Below are 25321 nucleotides of genomic sequence, written 5' to 3' on the forward strand. Positions count from 1 at the left end.
ACACACCCACGCACACACACACACATCAAAGGAGTAGGGGAATAGGATAATGAGTTTGAGAGAGCAGGGTGTACTGCAGTGCAGTGATAATCGCGGATTCCCACATCACAGCTATTAATAATGGCTCTGCTATTCTATACCTCAGCCAATCATGAGGGTTTGAGCATCCAGAGGCCAGCGTTTGGGATATTTATAGGATGGGTGGGGAGGGTCAGAGGATTTCTGTCCTGCACCCAAGAAATGGGTGAAAAAATACAAAGATGCTCCAGCTATGAAGGAGGGGAGCAGGCTCAGATGGAGAAAATGGCTCAGCCTGTTGCACGCACGTCTTGATTGACAGTTTGTATTTTCCCAGTGAATCTGTTTGACCTGATTTATAAGCATCCTAGTAAGCCAAGAGGTGTATGTTGTAGTTCCACCTTTTAAAGGGAGAGTTTGGTTCCAAAGCAGGGATATTTTTTCTACTGAAAGAGCTGAGTGTATAATTTGGTGGCATGTTCGAGAGCAAGAGAGCTCATCTGCACAGACTGCAGCAGTCGCCACGGAAACGGGTGGCTTCAGCCACAGAGCAGCAAGCATCGAGCTTCCTTTCACTGCCATGATGACATCAGACGCAGTGACACACTGAGTATATGATATAAAACCATCTTGCTCTAGTTTCTCCAGTTTGTCCAATCCCCTCCACAGAGAAATTGCTATGTAAAAAGTAATCAAGAAAGATTTATGGGTTTCTTTGTCCACAAAACAAATAAGCTCCCATCATTCATGTACTGTAAGTGAAGTTCAGTGTATTTCACTAAAGAAACAAGGCTGGCCTACACTGTGTGGCTGGTACAGATTAATGGGATTAAGGGATCGCTTGGTCTGGGTTACTGACAGGCCAAGAGAGCCAGTGCGGATCATTCTGAGGAACTCAACCTTGGCACCAGAGAGTTCTATTTCCCTATTCATAAAGTAGACAGCGGTCCCCTCATCCCATTTCAGTAAGAGCTCAAGGATAAGGAATTAAACCATTTTAATTATTCCACGTGCCAATTATTGTGTATTAGTTTGATTTCCGTTCATCCCAAGTCATTAGCCTGTGGTTATCTCTGTGCTCTGTACGTACTTGGATGTAGGCTACATGACACAAACATTTTATTTTGTAGCCAAGTGAAATGGCTGCTCTGACAGCGCAGCCCACAGATGACCTGGTACCTGGGAGAAAACTGCCTTTTTTTGTGGCACAAGTCTGCGAGTCTCCTCACCAAAAAGTGAAAGTACCCCGCTTCATTGCATGTGGAATGACACTGGTCAGGCCTCTGAATCCAGCCTGTGATGAGTGAGACGAGAGGACGAGGGTGGAGTTGCCAGAGCGAGAGGGCGGGGGTGGGGGGTGGGTTCCAAATTGTAAGGAGTATTTGAGGATAAACATACGGGGGTCAGTGGTAAATGGGGACTTTAAAACGAGGCATAGTGGAAAAGTCGTAAATATTTTCTTTATGGGAATTGGTCAAAGAAATATTTTGGCAGAAAATGAGGAACAGTGTGCATTCAGCAACATAACTGAGGGAGAACATGTGTGAGTCAGAGAGAGAAACAGAGAGAGACGAACCCGAACCAAAGCCGTAGCTCTTGATAAATGCCGGTTGTGTGGATTAGAGGGAGTGGCGTTTCACTGCAGCATAATCTCCTGTGATTTAAAAAAGTTCAGCTTTCTTATTCATTACTGAATGACGGCCTCACACTAAGACTGGGAAACATTACTGTGGTAGAATTGTTGTTCCAGATCTTACTGAAAGAAAAGCTTGTAATAGCCCCCCAATCCCCATCCCAAAGCAACAAGCAGTTATTGAGAGGGCTAATTGAATAAGTGTCGCTGGCAAATTATGAACTGCTGTTTAAAAACAAAGATGTCTGTAAAGGAGAGCCTTGCTCTTGGAACGGAAGGACTCTTTTTTGACACTGCAGACGGTTGGAGGGATGAACAGTGTTCCATCGATTAAAGAAAGGGGTCGTCTGTCTCCGGAAGCATAGTGCATAATGTTCAGCGTCTGGTTTGAGGCATGGAGCAGTAGACCAATTGACTCCAGACTGTTGATTGTTCATGTTGTGACTAGCCGTACCAAATCAAAAACAAAACCCGCTTTCAATTTGAAAACGAGCAGGGGAGTAATGAAACAGTGTTGTATGGTGTTGCCTGGAGGGAGCTGACCTTTGAAACCTGACCTCTGACTGTGCACTAAGTATTATTGGCACCTGGCTTTTTTTTTTTCCTGGCAAGACCGGTATTTATGTGTACTTTGATTCCCTGGACATATTTCTGGGAAGCAGACTGTTAATTCTGAGCATTTCCATTGTATATTTGTCTCTGTGGTGGCAGCATTTTATGTCGAATGCCTTTGTGTGGGCTATTTCACAGCATTATTCACAGAATGTGGTTTCATAAAATGAAGTATAGCTTGATGATGGGATGTTAAATATTGGATTGATGCAGTCTGAAAGTGTTTTGTTGCGCTTGGTCAGTCGCTGCCGAGGCGGGTCTGCAGTCTGTCTCGGAGCTGGACCCTTTTGTCTGTGAGCAGGGCGGCCTCTTTTCACCTGTCCCCGAGTCAAATGAGCCAACAGAGCCACAGTCATTCATTTGCCCCTGAGGGCAAAGAGCACAGCCACGGGTGTCAAGATCAGCCAAAGAGGATAAGGTCAGGGGGGCAAGGTTCCCCATGTCCCTCTGCCAGATCTGGGAGGGGGGTACCGGGGGTCATCGCACCATCTTTTTTTCTCCTCATCTTCCCCTCAGGAAGGCTGAAACGGAAGCACAGGAAGTCGTTTCCCGTGGAGATGAGTGGCATTTGCCCTAGGCAGAGTCTCAGTAAGCAGTCCGCCACTGTGGTCACCCAGGGCTCCCCGACAGCCGCTACACAGTGATACAAAAGTCCCGTCAGTGTCCCTAAACTCAGCCTGACCCCTCTGGAGTTTTACCAGCCTCGAATTGGGCCCTCAGTTCAGAAGGGCACGAATACTTCCCCTTTGATAACTTCCATTCTCTACAGATTAGATATCATCAGGTTACAGGAATCAATTTGCATGTCTTCTTCATCATTGAAGTTATGCTGTCAAAGTGCGGGGTACAGTATTTCTTTACTGATTCATTGTGGAGGGAGCAGTATTTTTCAATTTTGCCTTGATGAGGGAGCATTATTTGGTGGTTTGTATTGTGGTGGGAGTAGTATTTTTCAGTGGTGGGCTATGGAAGCAGTATTTTGCAGTGGTGGGCTTTGGAAGGAGCGGTATTTTGCAGTGGTGGGCTTTGGAAGGAGCAGTATTTTGCAGTGGTGGGCTTTGGAAGGAGCAGTATTTTGCAGTCCTGGGCTGTGTCCTACCGAGTAGAATCTACAGGCTTCTGTGTTGGTGCATTGGCTCCTGGGTCGTAGGCTGTCTGGGGCCTGCGGGGTCCAGAACACAGCAGTGCATTAATGGGGTTTCCCAGCGTTGTGCTGAGACGGGACTGGCCTGTTGATGAGCTGGGGGCAGCCGTGGAACAATGGCGCAGGGAGGGAGCCCTTGTCAGCAGGACAATGCGCACGTCTGCGCAGCCAGGGGTCGTACAGCTGTCGGGTATGACGGTTTTGTGCTTCAGGGCAGTGGGGCCATTGTGGAGGTGTTCCTGAAGGAATTTTTCAAGCATGTTTTGACACTGCACACCCCAAGTTCCCCACCCCCTCGTCTTGTCTGACCGATGAGGTCACTGGCCTTGTATCATTTTCACACTAGAGCCCTGTGGTTGCACTGAGGTGGCAATCGGCTTTAACCGCATTACCTCAGATTTTCTCCAAAAATAGTGTGTGTGTGTTAAAACTGGTACAGTTTTGAGAAAATGACCATTGTGCACAAGCTTAGCCTAAAAGAAAATCCATCTCCATAGCCATTTTGTGTTTTTGGTGGCCTTGTGTTTTGATTGTATTTTGCAGAGGGGATGACTGTTTAACTGTGACACATTTTTAGTATTTTGCCAACATATGCAGGATGAAGGTCTGTGTGTGTGTATGAGAAAGAGTGTCTAATATGAGTATTTGGTTTTGTTTTTCAGGAGGCACCAGGGACATTGGCTCTGCGCTGACCAGGATGTGCATGAGACACAGGAGCATCGAGGCCAAGCTGCGGCAGTTTTCAATGTACGCCTCTCATTCTACTCCTCTCCTTTCGCTGCGTGCCATGTATTTACCCTGCAGTAAAGTTTTGCTTATTGCCGGTCAGTTAAAATAATCCAGAATGTCTACAGCCTTTTGTTTGCGGGGGTCAGTTTCCTAACATTTCTCATGAGAAGTCAGAGAAGGCGAAAGTGAACGGGCCGAAAGTTCCCAGCATTCCTGCCGCAGGGGGCCGGCCCGGTTCTCTCCATGTGTCACCCACATGCAGAGGGTTCTAATTTTAGGAGGTAATTGGGGAAAATTCTTTGCGTCTCCATGGCGGTGCCATAAATCATGGGATTGTGGTCAGGTCGTTGGGTCCCCCTGGAAAAAAAAAGCAGTTTGTGTGGATGGAACCTAATTTTAGTCCACGCATCTTGTTGCCCGGCTCGCACTAAGGCCTGGGAAAGCATAACAGTGACTTGATGATGGGCTGGAAACAAAGAACAAGCATGTGTCTGAATGCACAAGCACTGAACACTGAACATTGTAGTGTGGCTACCCCTTTGTTGGTATGCAGCAGGTCCCTCTGTAGACAGCATTTCCAGCTTATGGATTTTCTCTACCAGTGACTTTTTTTAATGAGTGACAAGCTACGAAATCGGGTAGGGACTCATTAAGCGCATGGTCGCCTTGGGCACTCCAAGAGCTGTTGCGCAGCGAGACAAAAGGCCCTTCAGTGTCACTAAACTCTGACCCCTCTGGAGTTTTACCGGCCTTGAACTCTGCAACGCAGTTGGGGGAGGGCAGGAATACTAGCAGTTTGATTACTTTCACCCTCTCCATATGGCGCACATTGGGTGACATGAATCAACTGCACATGAATGATACTTTTAAGAAACAATTCCACGGATATGTGCTGGTGTATTGCAGCTAAATAAATGCATGCCTGTATAGTGAATCTATCAATGATGCAGACAAAATGAGGATGCATGTGCTGTGGAAATTCATGCCTAATGCAGTGTACACATTACAACATGATCTCAGGACTTTTTAGTTCAGCCCACCACAACAAAATTTTAACAAATTCTGCAACAGCAAAAAATCCCTTCTGTAAATTACTCAAAGCAAGTGAGCATGGCCATTTTAGTGGATTATTAGGCCACTAGAATGCTGGAAGAGCAGTAAGAACATGGCATCTGTAAATTTTGGTCTGTTTTAGTTTTCAGTCAGTTTCTGTTTGCCCTCTGTACTCTTTTCCTCCACTGATGAAATATTTGTCTTGGTTCTCGCTCTCATTCCATCATAGGGCTTTCATAGACTGCCTGATTAACCCCTTGCAAGAACAAATGGAGGAGTGGAAGAGAGGGGCCAACCTGCTGGATAAGGACCATGCCAAAGGTGTGACCGCCCCTCCTCATGGTCACTACGTACTTAAGCCTTCTGACCACTTTCACGGTCATATTGCACCTGTGCATTATAACCACCCACACCCTTTTTGCGCTCATAATGCACCAGTGCATTATAACCTCCCCACAGCCTTCGCAGTTATACTGCACCTGTGCATTATAACCACCCCACACCCTTTGCGCTCATAACGCACCAGTGCATTATAACCACCCCACACCCTTTGCGCTCATAATGCACCAGTGCATTATAACCACCCCACACCCTTTGCGCTCATAATGCACCAGTGCATTATAACCTCCCCACACCCTTTGCGGTCATACTTCACCTGTGCGCTGCCTACTGATAGCTCTGTTTATTATGACCGTAACAAAAAATGACAATTATGTCATTCAAAAGTTCCATTATAGGAAAAGGTTCAGATGAACTTATGAGGCCATAACCTCACTCTTTGCTCACCACAGAGTACAAGAAAGCCCGACAGGAGATTAAGAAGAAATCCTCGGACACGCTGAAGCTGCAGAAGAAGGCAAAGAAAGGTAATCGAGGCTTCCGCAGCAACATCCTGTTTGTTCCGGGGGGTTACCGTCATGCCTGTGTGTACCGTCAGCTCTCAAGCCAATTGATTTGAGTATCCCTCAATGGGAAGCTGCTAGTTGCATAACAAAGCTGGTTCATATCTGATTAATTTCGTGGCCTCCATCTGCCTTGAGGCCATGTCAGTCTTAAATAAGAGAACACAGACCAACTTGGGAGCAGACACTTTAAGACTAGGACAGACCGCCACTGTTTGAACTGTGTATGCTTAAAATCTCAAGCACGTGGAATCTGCAAGAGTTGCTCAGAAACTGCAATTATTGCAGCTTTGTGGAGAAGAAGGAATTATTTAGCATACATTACCCTAGGAAAGTGATTTAAAGCCTGAGACATTTAAGAAAATAGGACTTCAGTGAATTTTGTGTCAAGGTGCAGAAAAACTCAAATACCCAAGGAAGTAAGACGTGACTTTTTATTTTGGATTCTGTCTGTAGAATAGAAGAAGCTGGATGTTTGTGAGAATTGTATTGTACCAGGTCTTCACTGGCATTTTCAACAGAGACCAGTGACTGTTTTCTGTATGGTCTGTGTGGTAAGCACACGTCCGTTCTGAGCATGCCATGTCCGTGACTCACGTCTCATGAGTTTATTATTGATCAGCTAGGTGAGGAAAATTAAGCATTTCTGAAGTACTCAAAAGATTTTTTTTTCTATGTGAAGGCTGTACTAAACCATGATGCCAGCCGTCAAATTAATGAGCTGTAACTTAGCAACAGGGCATCTTGAAAGCAATCTGGCTCTGTGTTTCAACATTTTTGGTGCTGTATTTGGAGTGGATGCATTTATATCAAGAGACTATTACACTGCTCCAATTCTTTGTTTCTAATGCCAGAAAATAACAAAGGCAGTACAATATTATGTTAATTAATGTTACTCTTCATTTGTTCATAACGAGGTTTGATAAACGTTCACACGGTCCCTTCTTTCTTGACCATATTCTTGCTTTAACTGTGCTTTTTGAGATGACTGTTTTAGGGACATGATGGCAAAACTATGGAAGAACAGATCAAAACTGTTTTCCCCAATCGCCATTCCTCCACCCTGTCCCCATGCACAAAGAGTTGCAAAGATGTGTCACAGGAGAAAAGACTTACAGCGCCCAAAGATTTTGTTTTAACGTATGGATAATAAATTGTGAATTGATGATCTTCAGATCATATTTCTGTTTTTATTTAGTTATCTATTTAAGAAGAAAATACAAGTAAGAAGTTCTCTGTTTTGATTCTGTTGGATGAATGTTAAAGAACACGGATTGGCAAACATTACCGTTGAAACATTGCAACTTGCTTTCACTTTTAAATAAATACTAATTTGTAATTTCTCAAATAAGTAGATGTTTTGACATAGCTGACACTTTAACGATTCACGGAAATCTCATGAAATGTTTGTGTTTCCATTACACTTTTAAGCTTTGTTAAATACTGGCCATCCGGTCCTCACCAATGACTGAGCAAGATGTCATTACCAGACATGCACGACAAAGTTGTGGTTTAATAGTTGTGTTTATGTGACTATTTGAGATAATGATCAGACTTCTTCTAATGAATGTCTGTGTCAAAAAACTGTTCATGCATACCTTACATGTACTGGTACCTAACCCGCAGTACACAAAAGCGTACCCGAGACTGTTAGGTACCCTTTAACTGAAATTCTGGTTTGAGCTTTGAAATGACATTTTTGAAAACATTTTTGTGAAAATTTGTCTACATTTGGTCTACATTTGTTTGAATACAAACCCTAGAGGAAGTATGTAGTTTGGTTTTGATAAGACTGGTGAGTAAATACTACTGTTTCTGAGACCAAACACTTTAACTTGGTTTACTCCTCAGTAGGGCAACCCTATGTGCCTTTTCAGTCTGTATGTCAGGGTCTGAACTGACAGATATTCTCCCTCTCTACACCTGTCTACTGTCATGTCCCATCATGCACCTGCTCTTGCCAGCCGATGCTCTGGGTAAGTTTCCGGTCTTCCAGACCCTTTGTGGCCTGTAGGGCCAGTCTACTGTGTATGCCATTGCCTGTTGACTTCCTTTCCCCCTCTCTGTGGTCCAGTTCTTTTCCTACCTCTGGTTTGTTTTGGATTTGCCTCTGAAGTTCACACATTAGGCATTAGTGAAACACAGAGCACTGGTCTTCCAGCCTTCTGAGTAGACAGAATAGCTCCTCCCCTCCTCTTTGTCTCCATGGGCGTGCTCAGCTTTGGTCAAATTAAACAGTGTTCTTCCAAGCCCTGGGCCATGACAATAAAACGATTCAGCTTCAAGGACTTCACCAGAAGAATCATGATATTCATTAGTAGTAATACCACTACAGAAGTGTTCCTTGGATGTCCCCACTATAGAGGCAAGTTGTTTGTCTTGCCCTCCGACATCTAATCTCTTCCCTATTTTAAAGCAGTCAGTGTGATTTACCACATATTAACTGCAGTGATTTGTATGCACATAGCTATTTTGTGTCAACAGGAAACTATTTTTTCAATTTGTTTTATCTATTGTCGATGAAAGAGGCAAATGAAAACAGACAAGTCTTTGCCTTTGTTGTCTTCCCTGGAGAGCACAGTGAAATGAGGCAGTGTTTGTTTTCCTTTTTGATTGATGTGAATTGATGTGATGAGAATACCCCACTGAAATTTGCTTGAGAATTCCACATTTGAATGTTTGACACCCCTTCCTCTTATAAGCTGCTGCTGTTTTACTGGCCATTCGCCAACACAACTAACACAGTCAGTGATAAGGTGTAGAACTGTGGGAAATGGGAAAGAGAACCTAGTTAGGAACTCAGAAGGCGAACGTGCAAAGGTGCATTAGCCTTGTGTGACTACAGAATTTAAGACGATGGTGATGAGCCCAGTCTTTCAGTGTTCTCTGATAAAAGTATGTATTTACATATGCAATATTTGCGTACGTCTGCGTGGGTGTGAACGTAATATCAGATATTTTCATTTGGTTCTGCCCTGTTTTCAGCTTTTGAAGCGCGAAGCAATTCATCAGTCGTCATGCTCTGTCTGGTTGCATGAGCGGTAATCTGCGTTTTCTGACCTATATCCATGGGCCACGAGAACATTTGTTCCCGCTTCGCCTAAGACAGTCCAAGAACAGTCTTGCGTGCAGGATGCTCTCTGACAGCCGGGCAAGCAAGGCTTTCCTGGGACCGGCCTTCAATCTGGCCTTCGCTGGACTGCGCCAATATTATTCCCACTCAACCGGGGGTTTCTCAAGCAAAGCTCCTTGTTCGATTGGTAATCGTCAACCTCCGTTTAGCTGACTCCTGCACCATATTTTACCCCGTCAGTCCCCCCTCCTCCTACCTCTCCCTGTCTCCCCCTCCCCTTGCCTGCTACGGAATCACCTATAAACTCTCCTGTGCTTGACATCCTGTCTCGATTCTGATGACAGAATCTCTCTCCATTTCTCTTTTTGTCTTCTGCAGCACAGTTCTCCATAGGGGGATTGGGGGCGTTTGTGCAGCCACAAACCCCTCTGACAGGGTCACAGTGGGACCCCGCCTCATCACTCTGTGTATTGTTGTCTGTGGTGAGGAGAGATCGTGGGGGCTGGGGGCGAAATCTCATTTGGGCATGCACCTCACGAGCATGTGGCGACCTGATGCGTCTTTGTGGTTGAGAATTCCCCCTTTGTCCTGTTTTCATACTGGGGGGGGGTCGAGTGTTTGTGGTTTTATTACATCTGACTGTGATTTTCGTCATGTTGCTTACTAATTGCAGGCAATAAAAGTCCAATGCTTTTCATTTGTTCTAATAATATTTAACTTGCAATTCACAAAGTTGTACTTGTGATTCACATGTGAGCGTATACAGTTCAAGAATAATTCAGTGCGACAATCATTATTAGAAGAGTTAAAGAGTTGAAAAGTTCATGTTCTAGATTTTCCCTTTAACTGCAACAAGCATTTAGAGATTGTTCATTAATTATGCTCCAGGAATGGTAGTTGTATGTGAAGTATCATGCCCAAATGAATGGTGTTCTATTACAGAAATTAAGTAGGACTTGTATAAAGTGCCAGTTCGGGAATTCTAGGAACATTTCTGAGCCTGAAGGCATTTTTCACCATTTGAGACAGAAGAAAACTGTTGACAATGGATTAGTATAGAATTATAATTCTTTTAAAGTGGGTAAATCAAGACTAAATATTCCATGATCTGGTTTAAAAAACTACAATGGAGAGCCTGGGAGCAACCCTCTCTTTAGGGGTTTGTATTAAATTGAATTGGGAATTTTAGCATGCCTACATGCTTCAAACAAAGTCAACCCCGAAATGGTACTAAGAGATGACCCTTTTGAGGTGTCTGTGGTCTTGCACATTAACATCATGGTACTAAGCAGACTTAAGAGGCTGCTGCAGTTGAGTGCATACACAGTACAAGCCTGTAATCTTCTGCAAGGTCCTTTTCAGCATTTTGTGTAACGAGAGCAATCTTGAACATATACGGAAGTCAGTCCATCTGCTGGCTATGGGTACAGTACTTTCTGTGGGCCACAGGAGAACCACACAGGCCTCTATTTAACGAAAACGCAACCTACTGATGCTGGCTTCCGAGAACCCAAAGCCTTTAATTGTATATTTGTGTCCTGAAGCTTTCTTGAATTTCAGTACATTTTAGTGGCTGCTGACAGTTCTGAATTGAGCCATTTCTCTTCTTAGTCCTCAGACATTTGATCCATTCTGAGCATTTGCCAGTCCCTTTCAGAACATTTGAAATTGATATTAAGTAAATACTAAGGTTCATTATAATTTTCAAAATGATTCTAGAGTTGGATGACACCAATTATGTGCAGACATTTGTCAGAACTGTCAGAATTAATATTAGGATGTCAAAAGTCTTTGTTCAGTAAAGCAAGGTCGTACAAGTCCACTGAGGGCTGCACTGTTAGCACGCAGCCTCTTGTTGTGGTTTTGCTTTTGTTTTTACGGCAATATTGTGTGAGCGCTTGCCTGAGTGGATCCCAACCGATTTCACAACCCAGGTCCCAGACCCTGCATAATTTTAACCCTGGTAAAGAATTTGTGGGACCCAAGAAGACCTCAGGGAGGGTTTGGGAACAGGGTGTGGTGAACTGTGAAATGATTGGCCAGCAGTGGTGTGTGACGCTGGCTGTGGCCAGAGGATTCTGCAGTAGCGGGAGTTTTCCGGAAGGGGAGCTGACCCTGTTTTACCGGGTGCTGGCATTGTGTGTTTCAGGGAGGGGAGACATCCAGCCACAGCTGGACAGTGCCATGCAGGATGTGAACGACAAGTACCTACTGCTAGAGGAGACTGAGAAGCAGGCGGTGAGGAGGGCCCTCATCGAGGAGAGGGCGCGGTTCTGCGCCTTCGTGTCCATGCTTCGGCCTGTCGTGGTGAGTCCACCCACGCAAAGCTCCGCCCATGTGGTCACGCTCTCCCACTTGTTCAAAGTTCACAAGTGATTTTCAAACAGAATAGCCAGTGCTTAGCTTGAGAAAATTAGCTGTGATGGCATTTGTCTTTGACTGGTATGCTGAGCCCCACTCTTAGTGATGTCATCATGTACATTTGCTACAGGATGAAGAAATCTCCATGCTTGGGGAAATCACCCACCTGCAGACGATTTCTGATGACCTCAAAGCCCTGACAATGGACCCCCACAAACTTCCCCCTGCCAGTGAGCAGGTCAGTGCACAGCCTGGGATAAAAGAATAATCTTGGTCCAAAGATTGATCAAGCATCAGTCAGGTCAGAACATTATTGCCAAGACTGAGTGAGCTGCAGACAGTTCAGAACAGCAGTTCAAAGACTGACTGCGGTTTTGTTAACTTGGCGCACTAGTCCAAAAACTCCATGAGTAATGAATACATGGTCCTGCAAGAAACTGAATTTCCTCCAGTGTGTGGCTGTGGGCTTTTGCAATTGTACCTTTTTGATCTATTGATACCTGCTAGTTAAATTACCAGAAAGTTAAACTGCCATAAATTAAACTGAATGGTGCCTGCAGAGGCCAAGGTGACCCAGTCCCCCAGACTGCTATTCAAACTTGGAAAAGCAGGCTCAGTCACCTGCTACCCCCTGAGGTTTTGGAAGGTGTCTCCAAAACCTGGCCTGAGAAAGCAGTCTGCTTTCTACCTCTGTAGCGTTGCTGGGAGCCCCCTTCAAAACTACTCTTCTCCAAACACTTCCTCTGGTTGTTAAATCATTCCAACATTTCTCTGTGTGATGTCTCAGGTAATTCTTGATCTGAAAGGATCAGACTGCAGTTGGTCATACCAGACTCCCCCGTCCTCTCCTAGTACCACCATGTCCAGGAAGTCCAGCATGTGCAGGTAAGCGTGGGAGCAGCTAAAGCCACTGCTTGCAAATGCTCTCTCTGTCTCATTCTGCCCCCTCGTGGTGAATATGAGTACTTGCAACATTGGTTGCTACATAATTTTTTCAATAATATATAATCAAGCTCCTCAAATGTACCTCAGAATATTGTCTTAGAATTACAACAGATTAACAAGTAATTTATCATGTACTTCTGTAGTACATAATGGCATAAACGGATGGTATGTGAGCCCTGTCAGGACAGGTATATGTAAAATAAACACAAGCTGAATGAAACTCTTCAAAGTCCCTGTTGTATCTGTATGGACTCAAATGTGCTGGGTAACTAAATTTTCTATTTACTAAATTTTTTTTAATTGCCTGTATAGAATAATGTTATATTTATTTATTTATTGTGTATTCACAATGATAAGGTAGATAAGGAAGGATACATATTCACCTCCATATGTTATTAATTTAATGCAGTAATGGAAGGAATCCAGCGGTCATGTACCTGATTTTGTTGCTTTTAGACAATTTATTTCTGAATTTTTTAAAAGGCAACTTTAGTGAAAAAATGAGATGCAACCACAAGCATGTAAGGTGTTGTGTATGCATGGTTAATCCAATGATTTTGTTCCTAAAAGACATTCAATTGTTATTCTGTAGGAATTGGCAATTCATTATCATTGCTTTTGTCACATGTCATTACATTATCTCATGCTTGGAGGTGAGTTTTGACTGGGTGATTGTGGGTGGGTGGGTGAGAGGAGTCAATGTTTGTTACCCTTACATGCTAAGTTCTGAATGCACTTCTATGTGAAGTTTCAAGGCTTGTCTGTTTTATCCTCAGGCCATGTGTCATCATCATAGACAAGCACAGCTCTCTTTACACTTGCTTTATTTTAAAAATGGGGGCTGCTAAAGTTGCCTTTCAATTAAAGTAGTTTTTGTTTCATGATTTATAATTACAAGTTCTAATTTTAAGGGAGTGAACATTTTTTCTTTAATTGAAAATTTTAGTAATGTGATATCTTCCTCATGCTATAGGTTTAATTCAATGTACAACATAACTCTGTACCCCAATGAGAGTCCTCAAACCCTTGTGTCTTAAACCACATCTGTCACACTGTCTACTGCACTGTTTTCAGTTTTGCAAAACAGTTCTCCCCTGTTTATTTATTTTTGCCTACTTCATAATGTTTTGTGTGATGCATTTCTATTGCAAGAGCGTGGATAATCCGCTTCTGTGTCCCATATCATCATAGCCCCTCCACCAATAATGGCACACACAGTTTGTTCACAAGGCACAATTTGTTTGCACGTACACAGAGCATGTTGAATGGGCCATTCTTGAATGCTTGATATTTATTTCTTGGCTTCAATGTACCATTTTACTCCTGGTTTTTTCCAGTTTTACACTGCAGCATCCCTTTTTGTGGAAAAGAAGTTTGGGTTTAGAAATAAGGGAGATTTAAATATTGATTGAATACCCAGGATTTTCTCTCATTCTGAGAGAGTTCTGTGTTCTTTTTGGTTCTTGCCAGTGAAACATGCTTCAGCAGTTTGTACTTTACCTATTGAATTCATGGAAATTTGATTTGTAAATATTGTCTGCTGTCCCCTTATTTGTCTGGATGGGGAGCAGAATAGCATTAACAGTGCTATCAGTATCATCTGAATAAGATATGAAGATTTAGAAGCAGGATAACATCCATCCACTATTATTAAGAGGATGCACTGATACCGAGATGGTACAGGAAGTGCATTTTAATGCTTTGTGAATCCCGTGAATTGTACTAGATCTTAGCTGAAATAGTTGTGTATGTTTACCATACTATTTTTCAAAAGGGATATTGCAGTAATCTGTGTATATTTTCATTTTTTTATAATTTCATCCCTGATGTTTTTGACTGGATTGCCCACAGTCACTGCCTGCTGCATTGGATTGTGAAGTGTTGATCACTCCTTGTCTCCCCCATTTCCTCCCTGCCTGTTCCACGCCCCCCCCGTCCCGCTCCTTGTTTTGTCCTGTCCTGCCCCACGCCCTGCCCCTTGTCTTGCCCTACGCCCTGCCCCTTGTCTCGCCCCACGCCCCGGCCCTTGTCTCTAACAGCAGTCTGAACAGCGTAAACAGTAGCGACTCCCGGTCCAGCGGGTCGCACTCTCACTCTCCCTCACACTATCGCTACCGCAGCTCCACCCTGCCCCAGCAGGTCCCCGCCCGCCTCTCCAGCATCTCCTCCCACGACTCGGGCTTCATCTCGCAGGACGCCTACCAGTCCAAGTCCCCCTCGCCCATGCCCCCCGAGACCGCCCCACAGGTAAGGGGGGAGGTGCCAAAAGCCACGCAGGGTCCCTGTCATAAAGCCACCATCATGTTGTTTGTTTTCTGTCTTCCAGCTAAATATGAATAAAGCATATGGTGGAGATTAGGCTATTGCTAAATGGTAGATGTATCAAATATATTTTATATATATTGTGGTTTTGTAATGACTTTACTGTATTTTATGTTAAAAGCTAACAGCAGGAGTGAATGCTGTATTTTACGATGTGTCAAATGCAGAGGCTACTACTGTATCTTATAGTACAATTAAACTGCTGCGGCTAACATTGTTGGAGGAGTGTGTTGTATTCCACATGCCTCAGTTTATAGCTGTTTATTCTATATTTTAAATGGTAAAACAGTGTGCTGTAAGCAACTGTAATAAATTGTCTTTTGATGATGAAATAAAATTGGTGCAGTCATTAAATTGGTATATGCACATTTCGAGTGCTTATGATTGGGTCTGAGATCCCTTATAGGTTACTAGGATACACCAGCTTGGTGTTCCTGCAGATGGAATAATGAGTGATGAGTCATGCTGACCTGCTAGGGTGGAGTGGCACATGCCGTCGCTTCAGTGAGGTTTTTTTTTTTTTTTTTTTTTTAAAGGAGTGTATATTTTTCACTGCAAGCACTCCTGCATGGCATGTCCTTTATTCTCAAAACCCCCCCACTAATGCTGAAAGACTTCTGTATTGCAGCATTATACGTACGCTTTAAGATAGTGGGCCTCAATTTTGTTCATAACAACTTTAGCCTTAGCAGTTCAACCACATTGAAATAACAGGCCTTACTTTAGCATCCTCCGCTGTTCCGTGCCCCTTCTCCACCCCTCAAAGCCTTTGGGTTTGAAAAGCTGCCATCGGCATCTGCGTCTAGTAGTTTCCACAGTCTCAGCCTCGCCGAGACAAGTGGCAGTTTGGTCTCAGAGCCTTCGATGACTGTTAAAAAAAAAAACTAATTTGGAAGTGTGTAAGTTTGAATCTGTGTCACTTTCCCAGCTCTTTCTAATGCTTCCTTGAAGGCGTTATGCTGCTCAGAAAACAGCTACTGTAACCTCATGGAGCTGTTTAACAATGTAATAACGAGACTAGCTTCTCTTGAGCCTCTTAACCCTGTCTGCAGTTAACAGCAGTACAGCCAGCTTCAGACTTAACAACTGTGTGATGCCGGCTGCTGAACAAATGGAGCTGGAGCTCTGATTGAATAAAGTTTAAGTTCTGGTTGGATGGCAGCTCCCTTTGTTGTTCAGTCAATAATTTCTTGCTCCGTCTGTTCTGTTGGCTCCTCATTTCCACCTGTTCCTCTCTCCTTCATGCTGTGTGTGTGTGTGTATGTGTGTGTGTGTGTGTGTGTGTGTGTGTGTGCGTGCATGGCTGCCTATACTACACCTGTGGTTGCACCTAACAGACCCCCTCTAGCTCCGCCTCCTCGGACGCTTCTGAGACCTGCCAGTCTGTCAGCGAGTGCAGCTCCCCCGCCTCAGCCAGCTCTGGCTCCACCATGGGTGGGGCCTTGGCCCCTCCTGAAAAGGTGACGAATCACTCCAGATGGGCTCAAATCATGATCACCCCCTATACTCCACTCCCATATGCTAACATCGTGGACACCTTTGGTCACCGCCTTCACCCACTTTTGGTCAAGTTTCTGTTTAAGGTTCAATTTTCTGTATCAGGCCAAATTTTCAGTGTTATTTCATCAAAATCACATCTTCCCCCCAGAATTTTTTTTTTTTTTTTTTTTTTTGCAGTTCCCATCTGCAATCTTTTGGTCCGTTTGATTTGAATTCCCACCATTGTTTTTGTGTTAGTGTTTGTTCATAATTTTTTCCATTGTTTGTGTTTTTCTGTTTGTCATGTCGTTTCATCCCCTATACACCTTTAGTTGTCAAATGGGTACCATCACTATGGGCCTGCTGATGTGCCGCACCTAGCTGGAGCAAGCTTGGGGGGAGCCTTCCCCTGCTTCCCTCCCCCTCCCCCCTCCTCCTCCTCCTCCTCCTCCTCTTCACGGGTTTGGTCCCGCCCAGCCTCCGCCTTGCTGCCTGACTTCCCCCCCTATTGCACTCTGGGGCCAGGCATGATCCCCTCCTCCAGGGTCCCCAGCTGGAAGGTTTGTTCATTCTTTAATCGCAGGGAACTTTTCCTCAACTTGCTACGCATTGGACACACTACTCAACCCCCCTTTTTTTTACCGCATCTCTCTCCTACCATTTTGCTATGTCATAAATCCACATAAATGAAGAGGCTGTTGGAGTGAAACACAGTGAGCATTTTAGACCACACTAGTGATGACTGTGTAAGAGAATTACAAACTTAGGCTTAATTATACTTTCGTCCAGGGAGGGAGGGATACAGTCCAAAGGGTAACCACTTTACCTCATTGCTCAATATCAGTCCTCTGGTCAGCTGGGCCCTGCAATCTGCCTGCACCAGCTGTGTTAAGCTTATTGGCAAGTAAAAAGTAGGGTGGTGACTGAGTGTGCTTTTCAGAGGATGTGTGCTACTGACAAAGGACATTCCTGTGTTGGGACAGACCTGCAATTATTTAGGTTCCCAGAGTGTCTATAAAAAGGGGGAAATAATCAGTAAAAACTAAAAATTATTCAGAGCTTGTGTGCTGCTGCACACTTTCCCAAACTGACAAAGGATATTCCAGTGCTGGGACCTGCATTTATTATTTATCTTTCCAAATTATCTGTAAACATGGAAAAAAAGAAGCAAATTGGTAAAAACTGGAAATTATCCTGGGCCTCTCTTATTAACAAACAGATTTGATGTAGAGGAAAATGGAAAATAGTGGGATGCTTAGAATTAAATTCTAATGTGATAAACAATTATTTTTAAAGCTGGATTGATTCAATTCTTTAAAAAAATATTTTCTATCAAAACCTTAGATTATTAATCTAGCTGTTTAATTGTGATTGCCTTAAGTAACATTTTAAATGAGTATTTTAAGTTCATTGAACGTGCGTGACTTGGCAGAGGCTGAGAGATGTGTGTGTGTGTTCTGTAGGACTGGGCCAAGCCAGGCCCATATGACCAGCCAATGGTGAACACCCTGAGAAGAAACAAGGAGAAGAGGGAGGTGCTGGATGCTAATGCTAATGCTGCCACCATGCCACCCGGTGTGGCCACCACCTCCGGGAACGAGGTCCAGAGGCCCAGGAACACGATGACATCCGCCATGCCTAGGGTGAGCTGAATACACACACACACACACACCACACCACACCACACCACACCACACACACACACACACACACACACACACACCCATCCATTCACATGCACATACTCAAACATGTGCCCGTGTGTGCAGGTGGAGGACATGGAGGCCCATGAGGAGCTGGCCCTGGCTCTGTCCAGGGGCCTGCAGCTGGACACGCAGCGCTCCAGCCGGGACTCCCTGCAGTGCTCCAGCGGCTACAGCACCCAGACCACCACCCCCTGCTGCTCTGAGGACACCATCCCCTCACAGGGTACTGCAAATCCCTGCCATTTTTGGTCTTTTTTTTTTTGGTCATTTCTGCTTCTGGCCTGGCAATGTTCATAAACATCTGTTTTGAAGTCAAAGCCCTAGCAGCTCATTTATAAATGCTGTGTATGCACAAAAAAGATGCTTATGCGTGAGGACACGGATTTGGGATTTATAAGAATGAACTTTGACATCAAAACACTTGGACCCATGCCCACAATATGGCCTAGCCCGTTTGGCCTCTACTATCGTAACAAGTGTCTCAATTTCACTCTCTGTAAAGTTCTCTTGGTTTTGCAGTCTGAATACTCCATTTTCATTGACAATTACTTGGAATGACAAGCTGATTCAATTTATGGTTAATTGTGGGGGTTAAGGGGGTGGGATATCTGGCTCATGCAGGTATGCGGGATTTCAAGCTGTATGGATGGCCTGATAAATTAAGATATTTTTGACCATACAAACTTTTCATACATAACCTTTTAGTGTAGAACCTCTGCAATGTTTTATAAATAAGGCCCCTGATTTCTAGTTAACAAATAGAACTTTTAACAAATATTCTTTAGCTCAAATAGGCCTGTGCCAACAAAGTGTATTAACTTTTGTCTGCCTCTTGCAGTTTCAGACTATGATTATTTCTCAGTCAGCGGGGACCATGACGCGGACCAGCAAGACTTTGACAAGTCCTCCACCATCCCACGCAACAGCGACATCAGCCAGTCCTACCGCAAGATGTTCCAGGCCAAGCGGCCAGCGTCCACAGCAGGCCTCCCATCCAATGCAGGGCCTGTCATAGTTACGCCAGGCGTGGCCACCATCCGACGTACCCCCTCTACCAAGCCCTCGGTACGCCGGGCAGCCATGAGCGGAGGTCCTATCCCCATCAGGACGCCCGTCATTCCAGTGAAGACGCCCACCGTGCCAGACTTGCCTGGGGGTGTGGCCTACGGGCTAGGGGGCAGGGCCGTGGAAGCCGAGGAGCTGGCAAGCCCCGATTCACCCATGGAGGGCGAGCAGGTGGGTGTCCTGCCTGTGGCTTCCTGGAGCGGCCAGGCCTCCACTAATCCCCCGGTTCTGCCGCACCACCTCCTCGGGGGGGCCACGGATTCCAACACCGAGGACCCGGAGGTGGCCGAAGGCCCGCTGGAAGAGGCAGACTCTCTTGACGCTCAGGGAGGCAACATGCTCCTGGCCATCCGCCGGGGAGTCAAGCTGAAGAGGACGATGACCAACGACCGCTCGGCACCACGCATTGCATAAGAGCCAGGCCTCCAAGCAACCGGTTACACTGCTCTCACAAGTGACAGTATTCACATTTGGCCGACAAGGCTTCATCCAGTCCAGTACATGTTTAGGACGGGAAAAACAACTTTCTTTTCTGGTTTTTAGTTTTTTGAAGATGCAGTACTGATTGGAAAGAGGGAGGGAGAGTGCCAGATTTAGAAATTGTACATAGTTAAGCGTATATTTTTAGTTGCTGTTGCCTCCATCTAATCTCCCTGTTCTATGGTGCCAAATTCTCTGAAGCTATCAGTGACTGAGTTTTACTTTGAGACAGGGCTTTCTGTGAACACTATTTTTACAGTAGTCTTCAGAACATACATTAATGGTGGCATTAATCTTTCATTTTTTAACTAATAATCATTTTCAAAAATCAACTCTTCAGGCTAACTCAGTAGCATGATTTATGTATTAGGCTCAGTATAAGAAAGATAGTCTTCTAAGAGCAGATGCATTAACCCGTCTATGGTAAGCAATACTCTTACTATTAAACTATATATTTCCAAAATACAACTGTGCCATGACAATACAATAAGTTATGAAGCTGTTGTGAACAAGAAACCGCAGGGAGCAAATACCAACCAGTCGGAAGAAAAAAAAATGCAAATGCCAGATTAAAGAAGCATGGTAAAAAAAATAAATGAAGGCCTTATCTAATTATGGCTTTTTATTTTTTTAAGCTACAGTGACGTTTGTGATTTGTGTGGATCTCCAGATCCTGGTTGCTGTGTATCGGAACCGTATGCAGACTTACCTCTGTACACTGATCATACTCCTGAAGACATAACTGAAAGCAATTTAAAACATAAACCAAGCACATTTGCAAGCATTTATTTTACTTGATAATCCCAGATTGAATTAGATTCCAGTTAAAGCACTGATGCAGAGAAATGGCTGAGAAACAATTGTCTATAAAACTGTAAATACTGAATGAGAATGGACATCCGGGGGCTTAAATTATTTGCTCTTCAGCTCTCTTTATTTTTTTACTTTGCAGAACAGAACTGATTCTTTCATGCATGTGCTGTCAGATGAGTATATATACATATTATGTTAATATAATTTGAGTTTTGAGGTGTTTTGCTGTGATTGGCAGTAAAGCATACCCAAATGTCCAGCTCAGCTGCTTTCATGTTATTGTTTTGTTGTCGATCGGAGATTTTGCTCTTTCACTGTGATCCAGGTCACTGCAGTGAGCCGTGAGCTAATTTTTCATTATAAATTTTATGAAATTGTGTGCTTTAATTTATCTTTGTGCCGAAGGTCTCAGATTCTTGCTTTTCTCAAAAACTGGCACAAAGATTTGTAGAAAACAATGAGCGCGTATTGAGGCGCAGTATCGCTAAATGCTTGAGATTTTGTTGCCCAAAATAAATGGGGGAAGAAATGGCCATCTGTACCCCATACATATATACTCACCCCCCTGTTTTTTAATACAAAATTTCAGTTTAAGTTGTAAGTTCACCTATCAATTTTTCAAATCCCTTACTCTTGCAACGCTGTTCAGGGAACCTGTTCAGACTGGCCTCCTAATGTGTCGTGACCTATGTTGTCTTTCACAGTGACCGGTCAATTGTGCTTGTATATATGGTCTGCAGCCAGTGGCTCCAGACTACTATTCATGTAACCAAGCCTACACAACCTTTTCATTTGTTCCACAGCATAAATATAAGCATTCACACCTGCTAAAGCCAGGTGATGTACACAATCCAAGAATATCACAGAAACCCCAGATGAAGTGTTAAATGGATATTTCTAACTTTTAAAAAACACTGCAATGGTGGTCTGTTTTACATTGGCTTCACTGAATGTTGAAGGTTCTCTTCTAGAGACAAAACATCCACAGAGCATAGTTTGCTTGTAAACACCAAGCCATCCATGTCTAAAATTGACTTGCACTGCAAGGATCTTAATTGGGTTCATAGCAAAACGTTTTTTGCTACGAGCACGCCAGTAGTTCCTCCTGGGAATGGGCTAAAGCAAGCTTACTTCGAGGCATGAGCCATGCAGGGTTTGTTATAACCATTTTAGAATTCTTAGGCATTTCAAATAGCATTACCTCTAGTCCTATTGATATACAATTACTGTCTGATAACATTTTTTTCTGAGTGCTTTGAGGGGAATCCAGATTTGCTAACTGCAACCCTAATGCCTTTTTGTCTGCCATGAACTTCACTTTGATTCTGGAAATCTGTTCAATGTGATCTGTCATATCACTTACTGTACCACATATTTTGTACCAGTGCAATGTGTATTCTGCTGAGTTACCCTCTGCAGTCCGTGGTCTGAAAAGAAATTGAAACAATCTGAAGTAGTTTTTGATTTCTCATCGAAGACAAGCTTCTAAAATTGTGAAATTAGTTCTAGGTAGCGGATGCACCACGCATATGATGCTGAAAAACCTGTACGTGGTTACTGTCATTACAGAAATGTTTTGATATTGTATGTGTATAAACCTTTAGTTGTATACTGCTGTATTCAAAGTACAGCCTTTGTTTAGATAGCATCAAAGCATATCTAGATTTTTTTATTTGAATTTTATGAAAGAGAAAGTGTAAACCAATTATAGTTTAAAGAGTTGTGTGTTTTTGCAAACTGTAAAAGCAAGCCGTCACACAATGAGTACTAGCCTTCGTTTCTAATCATTTAGTTGTTAGTTTGTACTGAGAGTTGGCATCTTTCCTGTATGGTTCCCTATAGGCTGTTAACTGATCCTTTGTCACGTTTCCTTTTTCTGTGTAATGACTGCCTATATTAAAGAGAAATGCAGCAAACAGTTCTGTATTCCTTTACCACTTTCAGTGGCTTACTATTCTGCGTACTAACTGTTGGATGTAGTTTGTTACACTCTGGATAACATGCTTTCTTAAAGCAACTAACATTTCTAACCTCTGTACAGGTCACAAACCACCAAGTATTTAAATTTCACTTCAGCACACCAGCTGAGCAATCAAAAATGATTCCATATTTGGTGTTCTACACCAATTTGTAAATGAACTTCGGGTTGAGAATGTCATTTTAAAAATAGAAGTGATTTACTAAATATAATTTGCCCTTAGTAGGCTCGTCAACCTTAACTTGACCGTTTTTAAAATGTTGCTGCTAATGTTTCTACATAAATGAATGTACACATCCGCACTGTTGATTCAAAATGGTGTACCTTATTACAATAATGCTATAAGGAGTCTGTTGACTTCAGGTAGAGAATCAAGAGGCTGATGTATAAGTGTCTGGGGTATGTGCTACACTTGTTCGTTCTGGTATGTCCCAGCAGCCTTTGCTGAGGGGGCTTAGACCGGCATTCTCTGGGGCAGGTGACGTACTGCCACCACAGAGGGGGGAAGATCTCTTTCCTTGTGGGCTGGAGGCAGAGCCTCTGACTTTATCCCCCCAACAGGAGTCTCCTCTTGCATTTGCTGGACCCAGGGAATGAAAACAGCCAACATGCCAATGGGTGCCAACACTGTTAGCGTCAGCTTCACAGGGCCAACACAGAACTTTTTTTTAAGTGTGAGACATGAAACAAATTGTATTAAAAGTAAATATCCATCTACTGCAGATAAACACACACAACAGTGGAGCATGCCTTGCAAGTCAGCATCATCGTGTGTTCAGGGATTCATCAAAATGTCTGATGTGTTTTGTGAATCCATATCCACTTACCTCTCTATCCCACCTCTAGTCTCACAGTTTCTTCCACTGTTCCCTCTTGGCAAAGTAATCTGGGTACATGGCTGAAGAATTCTCTGAAGAATGCCTATAGTCCAAACACCATTCAGGGCTCTGAGGAGGGAGAGATTGTGTGTACTATGAATTGTACCTAATTTGTCAGTCGTTCGTATTGTATTAGCAATGGGCATGAATCTATGGTCTGTAGCTTCCACCTAATTGATTTTCACAGTTAATACTAACTGTGGATAAAATGCAAACTTTATTCTGAGCAATGAATCATATTAGTAGAATTATATCAGCGTCATCAAACCAAAGAATATTACAATAAACAGGAAAGGGAAGACCATCAACATTATCATTATAAAGCTCAGTTATGACTCTTTGTAAGAAAGCTCCAGTAATTTTGTTTGCAATATAATGTCGAACTTACCAAAATGTTTTAATGTGTAAACTTTTATTTGCTGCTGGAGTAATGTGCTATACTGGTAATATAAACAAGGTACAGCGTCTAGAAAAAATTAATTGAAGACACAATATTATTTATTTTGTAATTTTATTTCTTAAGTAGGCCTAGACTAACGGTTTGTGCGGGTAGTCATAGGCATACTGTTTTAAAACAGGCTGAGCTGTCACTATAGGATTTACTGTACTATAGATCGCGGTCTCAACCAATCAGGATCAAAACAACCTGTTTTATAATCTAAATTTGTGAATGATGAAAATGTTGATGTAACAATGCATTTCACTTCATTTCAGCTGTGCGACTAAGTAATCAACTAGACAACCGTCAGTTGTAGTTGCTTGCTAATGTTAACGTGGTCAGGATGAGCAATAACATACTTTGGAGTAATCAATAGGCAAGTTACAAAAACGTACATTTTTGAAACGTCCGTTTATTTATTTATTTATTTATTTATTCATACAAAACTCCCATTCTGTCTTCACTTCACTGGCTACCAGTTCACACTAGATCAGATTTCAAACTGCTTATTAAAATTCAAGAAATCAATTAAAAATACATTTAATTCTGCTAAGATCAATAACTTTGCCAATATCTGACAAAAACTCCTCAAACCAATTGCAGATTATTTTATTAATACCTGGCCTTCTTCCACAACCTTTGGTTTTCACAAGGAATTGATTGCAAATTTAATAAAATTCAAGAAATCAATTAAAAATACATTTAATTCTGCTTAGATCAATAACTTTGCCAATATTTGACAAAAAACTCCTCAAACCAATTGCAGATTATTCTATTAATGCCTGGTCTTCTTCCAACAAAGTAATAGATTGCCAAATTATTAAAATTCAAGAATCACACAGGTTCCTGATTATGATTGTACTTGTACCTCTGGCCCTAACTAAGGCACAAAATGCCGAATGTGAATGTCTGTTGAATGTCCAATATGAAACCAACTTTACCTCAGTGACTTTTAGCAGTTCCTAGGTTTCAAAAAAAAAAAAAAAAAAAAAACAGCTGGGGCCAGAGCATTCCAATACCGTGCTCCCTACTTTTGGAATGCTCTTCCCCCATCAATTCGACATGCAAGTTCCGTTAATATTTTTAAAAGTAAACTTAAAACACATTTTTTCTCACTTTCTTGATTTGGTGTTTCGTTGTTTTGCTGTTTTTGATGTTGTTGTTATACTGTTGCCCAATCAGTATCTTTTACAATATTTTATGTTTTTAGCAGTGTGTTGAGACATCTGCACTTTAAATAAATGATGACTTGACTTGTTCATTCAACAACCAAGAGCCACATTAATAACGTTCCGTTTAATGTTTGTTTCTGGATAGCAACTCAAACCGAAAGAATCCGGATCAATCAATGTCGCCATAACAACGGACAATTGTTGTTTTGCTGTTTTTGATGATGTTGTTGTTGTTGTTGTTATACTGTTGCCCAATCAGTATCTTTTACAATATTTTATGTTTTTAGCAGTGTGTTGAGACATCTGCACTTTAAATAAATGATGACTTGACTTATTCATTCAACAACCAAGAGCCACATTAATAACGTTCCGTTTAATGTTTGTTTCTAGATAACAACTCAAACCGAAAGAATCCGGATCAATCAATGTCGCCATAACAACGGACAATAGCGTTTAAGACGTCACTGTACAAAAACACCTGGCTACGCTTTCAGCGCGTTAGTCAAATCCAGGAGTTTA

The 25321-nt window shown here is 42.9% G+C and overlaps 1 protein-coding gene across 8 annotated transcripts in view; it reads left to right on the forward strand.

Moving 5' to 3' along the window:
- Window positions 1-22251, forward strand: part of LOC118233034 (protein MTSS 1-like) — a 60729-nt gene extending 38478 nt beyond the window's left edge. The window contains exons 4-16 of one of the 8 annotated variants that reach the window (XM_035428340.1): window positions 4070-4154; window positions 5419-5510; window positions 5981-6055; window positions 8056-8067; window positions 11314-11471; window positions 11656-11763; window positions 12313-12410; window positions 14510-14717; window positions 16130-16252; window positions 16604-16831; window positions 17735-17914; window positions 18041-18200; window positions 18816-22251. In XM_035428340.1, the coding sequence (XP_035284231.1) occupies window positions 4070-4154; window positions 5419-5510; window positions 5981-6055; window positions 8056-8067; window positions 11314-11471; window positions 11656-11763; window positions 12313-12410; window positions 14510-14717; window positions 16130-16252; window positions 16604-16831; window positions 17735-17914; window positions 18041-18200; window positions 18816-19456 (2168 nt within the window). In that variant the 3' untranslated portion in view covers window positions 19457-22251. The remainder of the gene's footprint in view (window positions 1-4069; window positions 4155-5418; window positions 5511-5980; window positions 6056-8055; window positions 8068-11313; window positions 11472-11655; window positions 11764-12312; window positions 12411-14509; window positions 14718-16129; window positions 16253-16603; window positions 16832-17734; window positions 17915-18040; window positions 18201-18815) is intronic. The other 7 variants (XM_035428358.1, XM_035428390.1, XM_035428376.1 and 4 more) reach the window with 7 other exon arrangements.
- Window positions 22252-25321: the final 3070 nt, after the last annotated feature.

This window comes from Anguilla anguilla, chromosome 1 (genome assembly GCF_013347855.1).
Source record: "Anguilla anguilla isolate fAngAng1 chromosome 1, fAngAng1.pri, whole genome shotgun sequence".
In the NCBI taxonomy this organism is placed as follows: domain Eukaryota; kingdom Metazoa; phylum Chordata; class Actinopteri; order Anguilliformes; family Anguillidae; genus Anguilla; species Anguilla anguilla.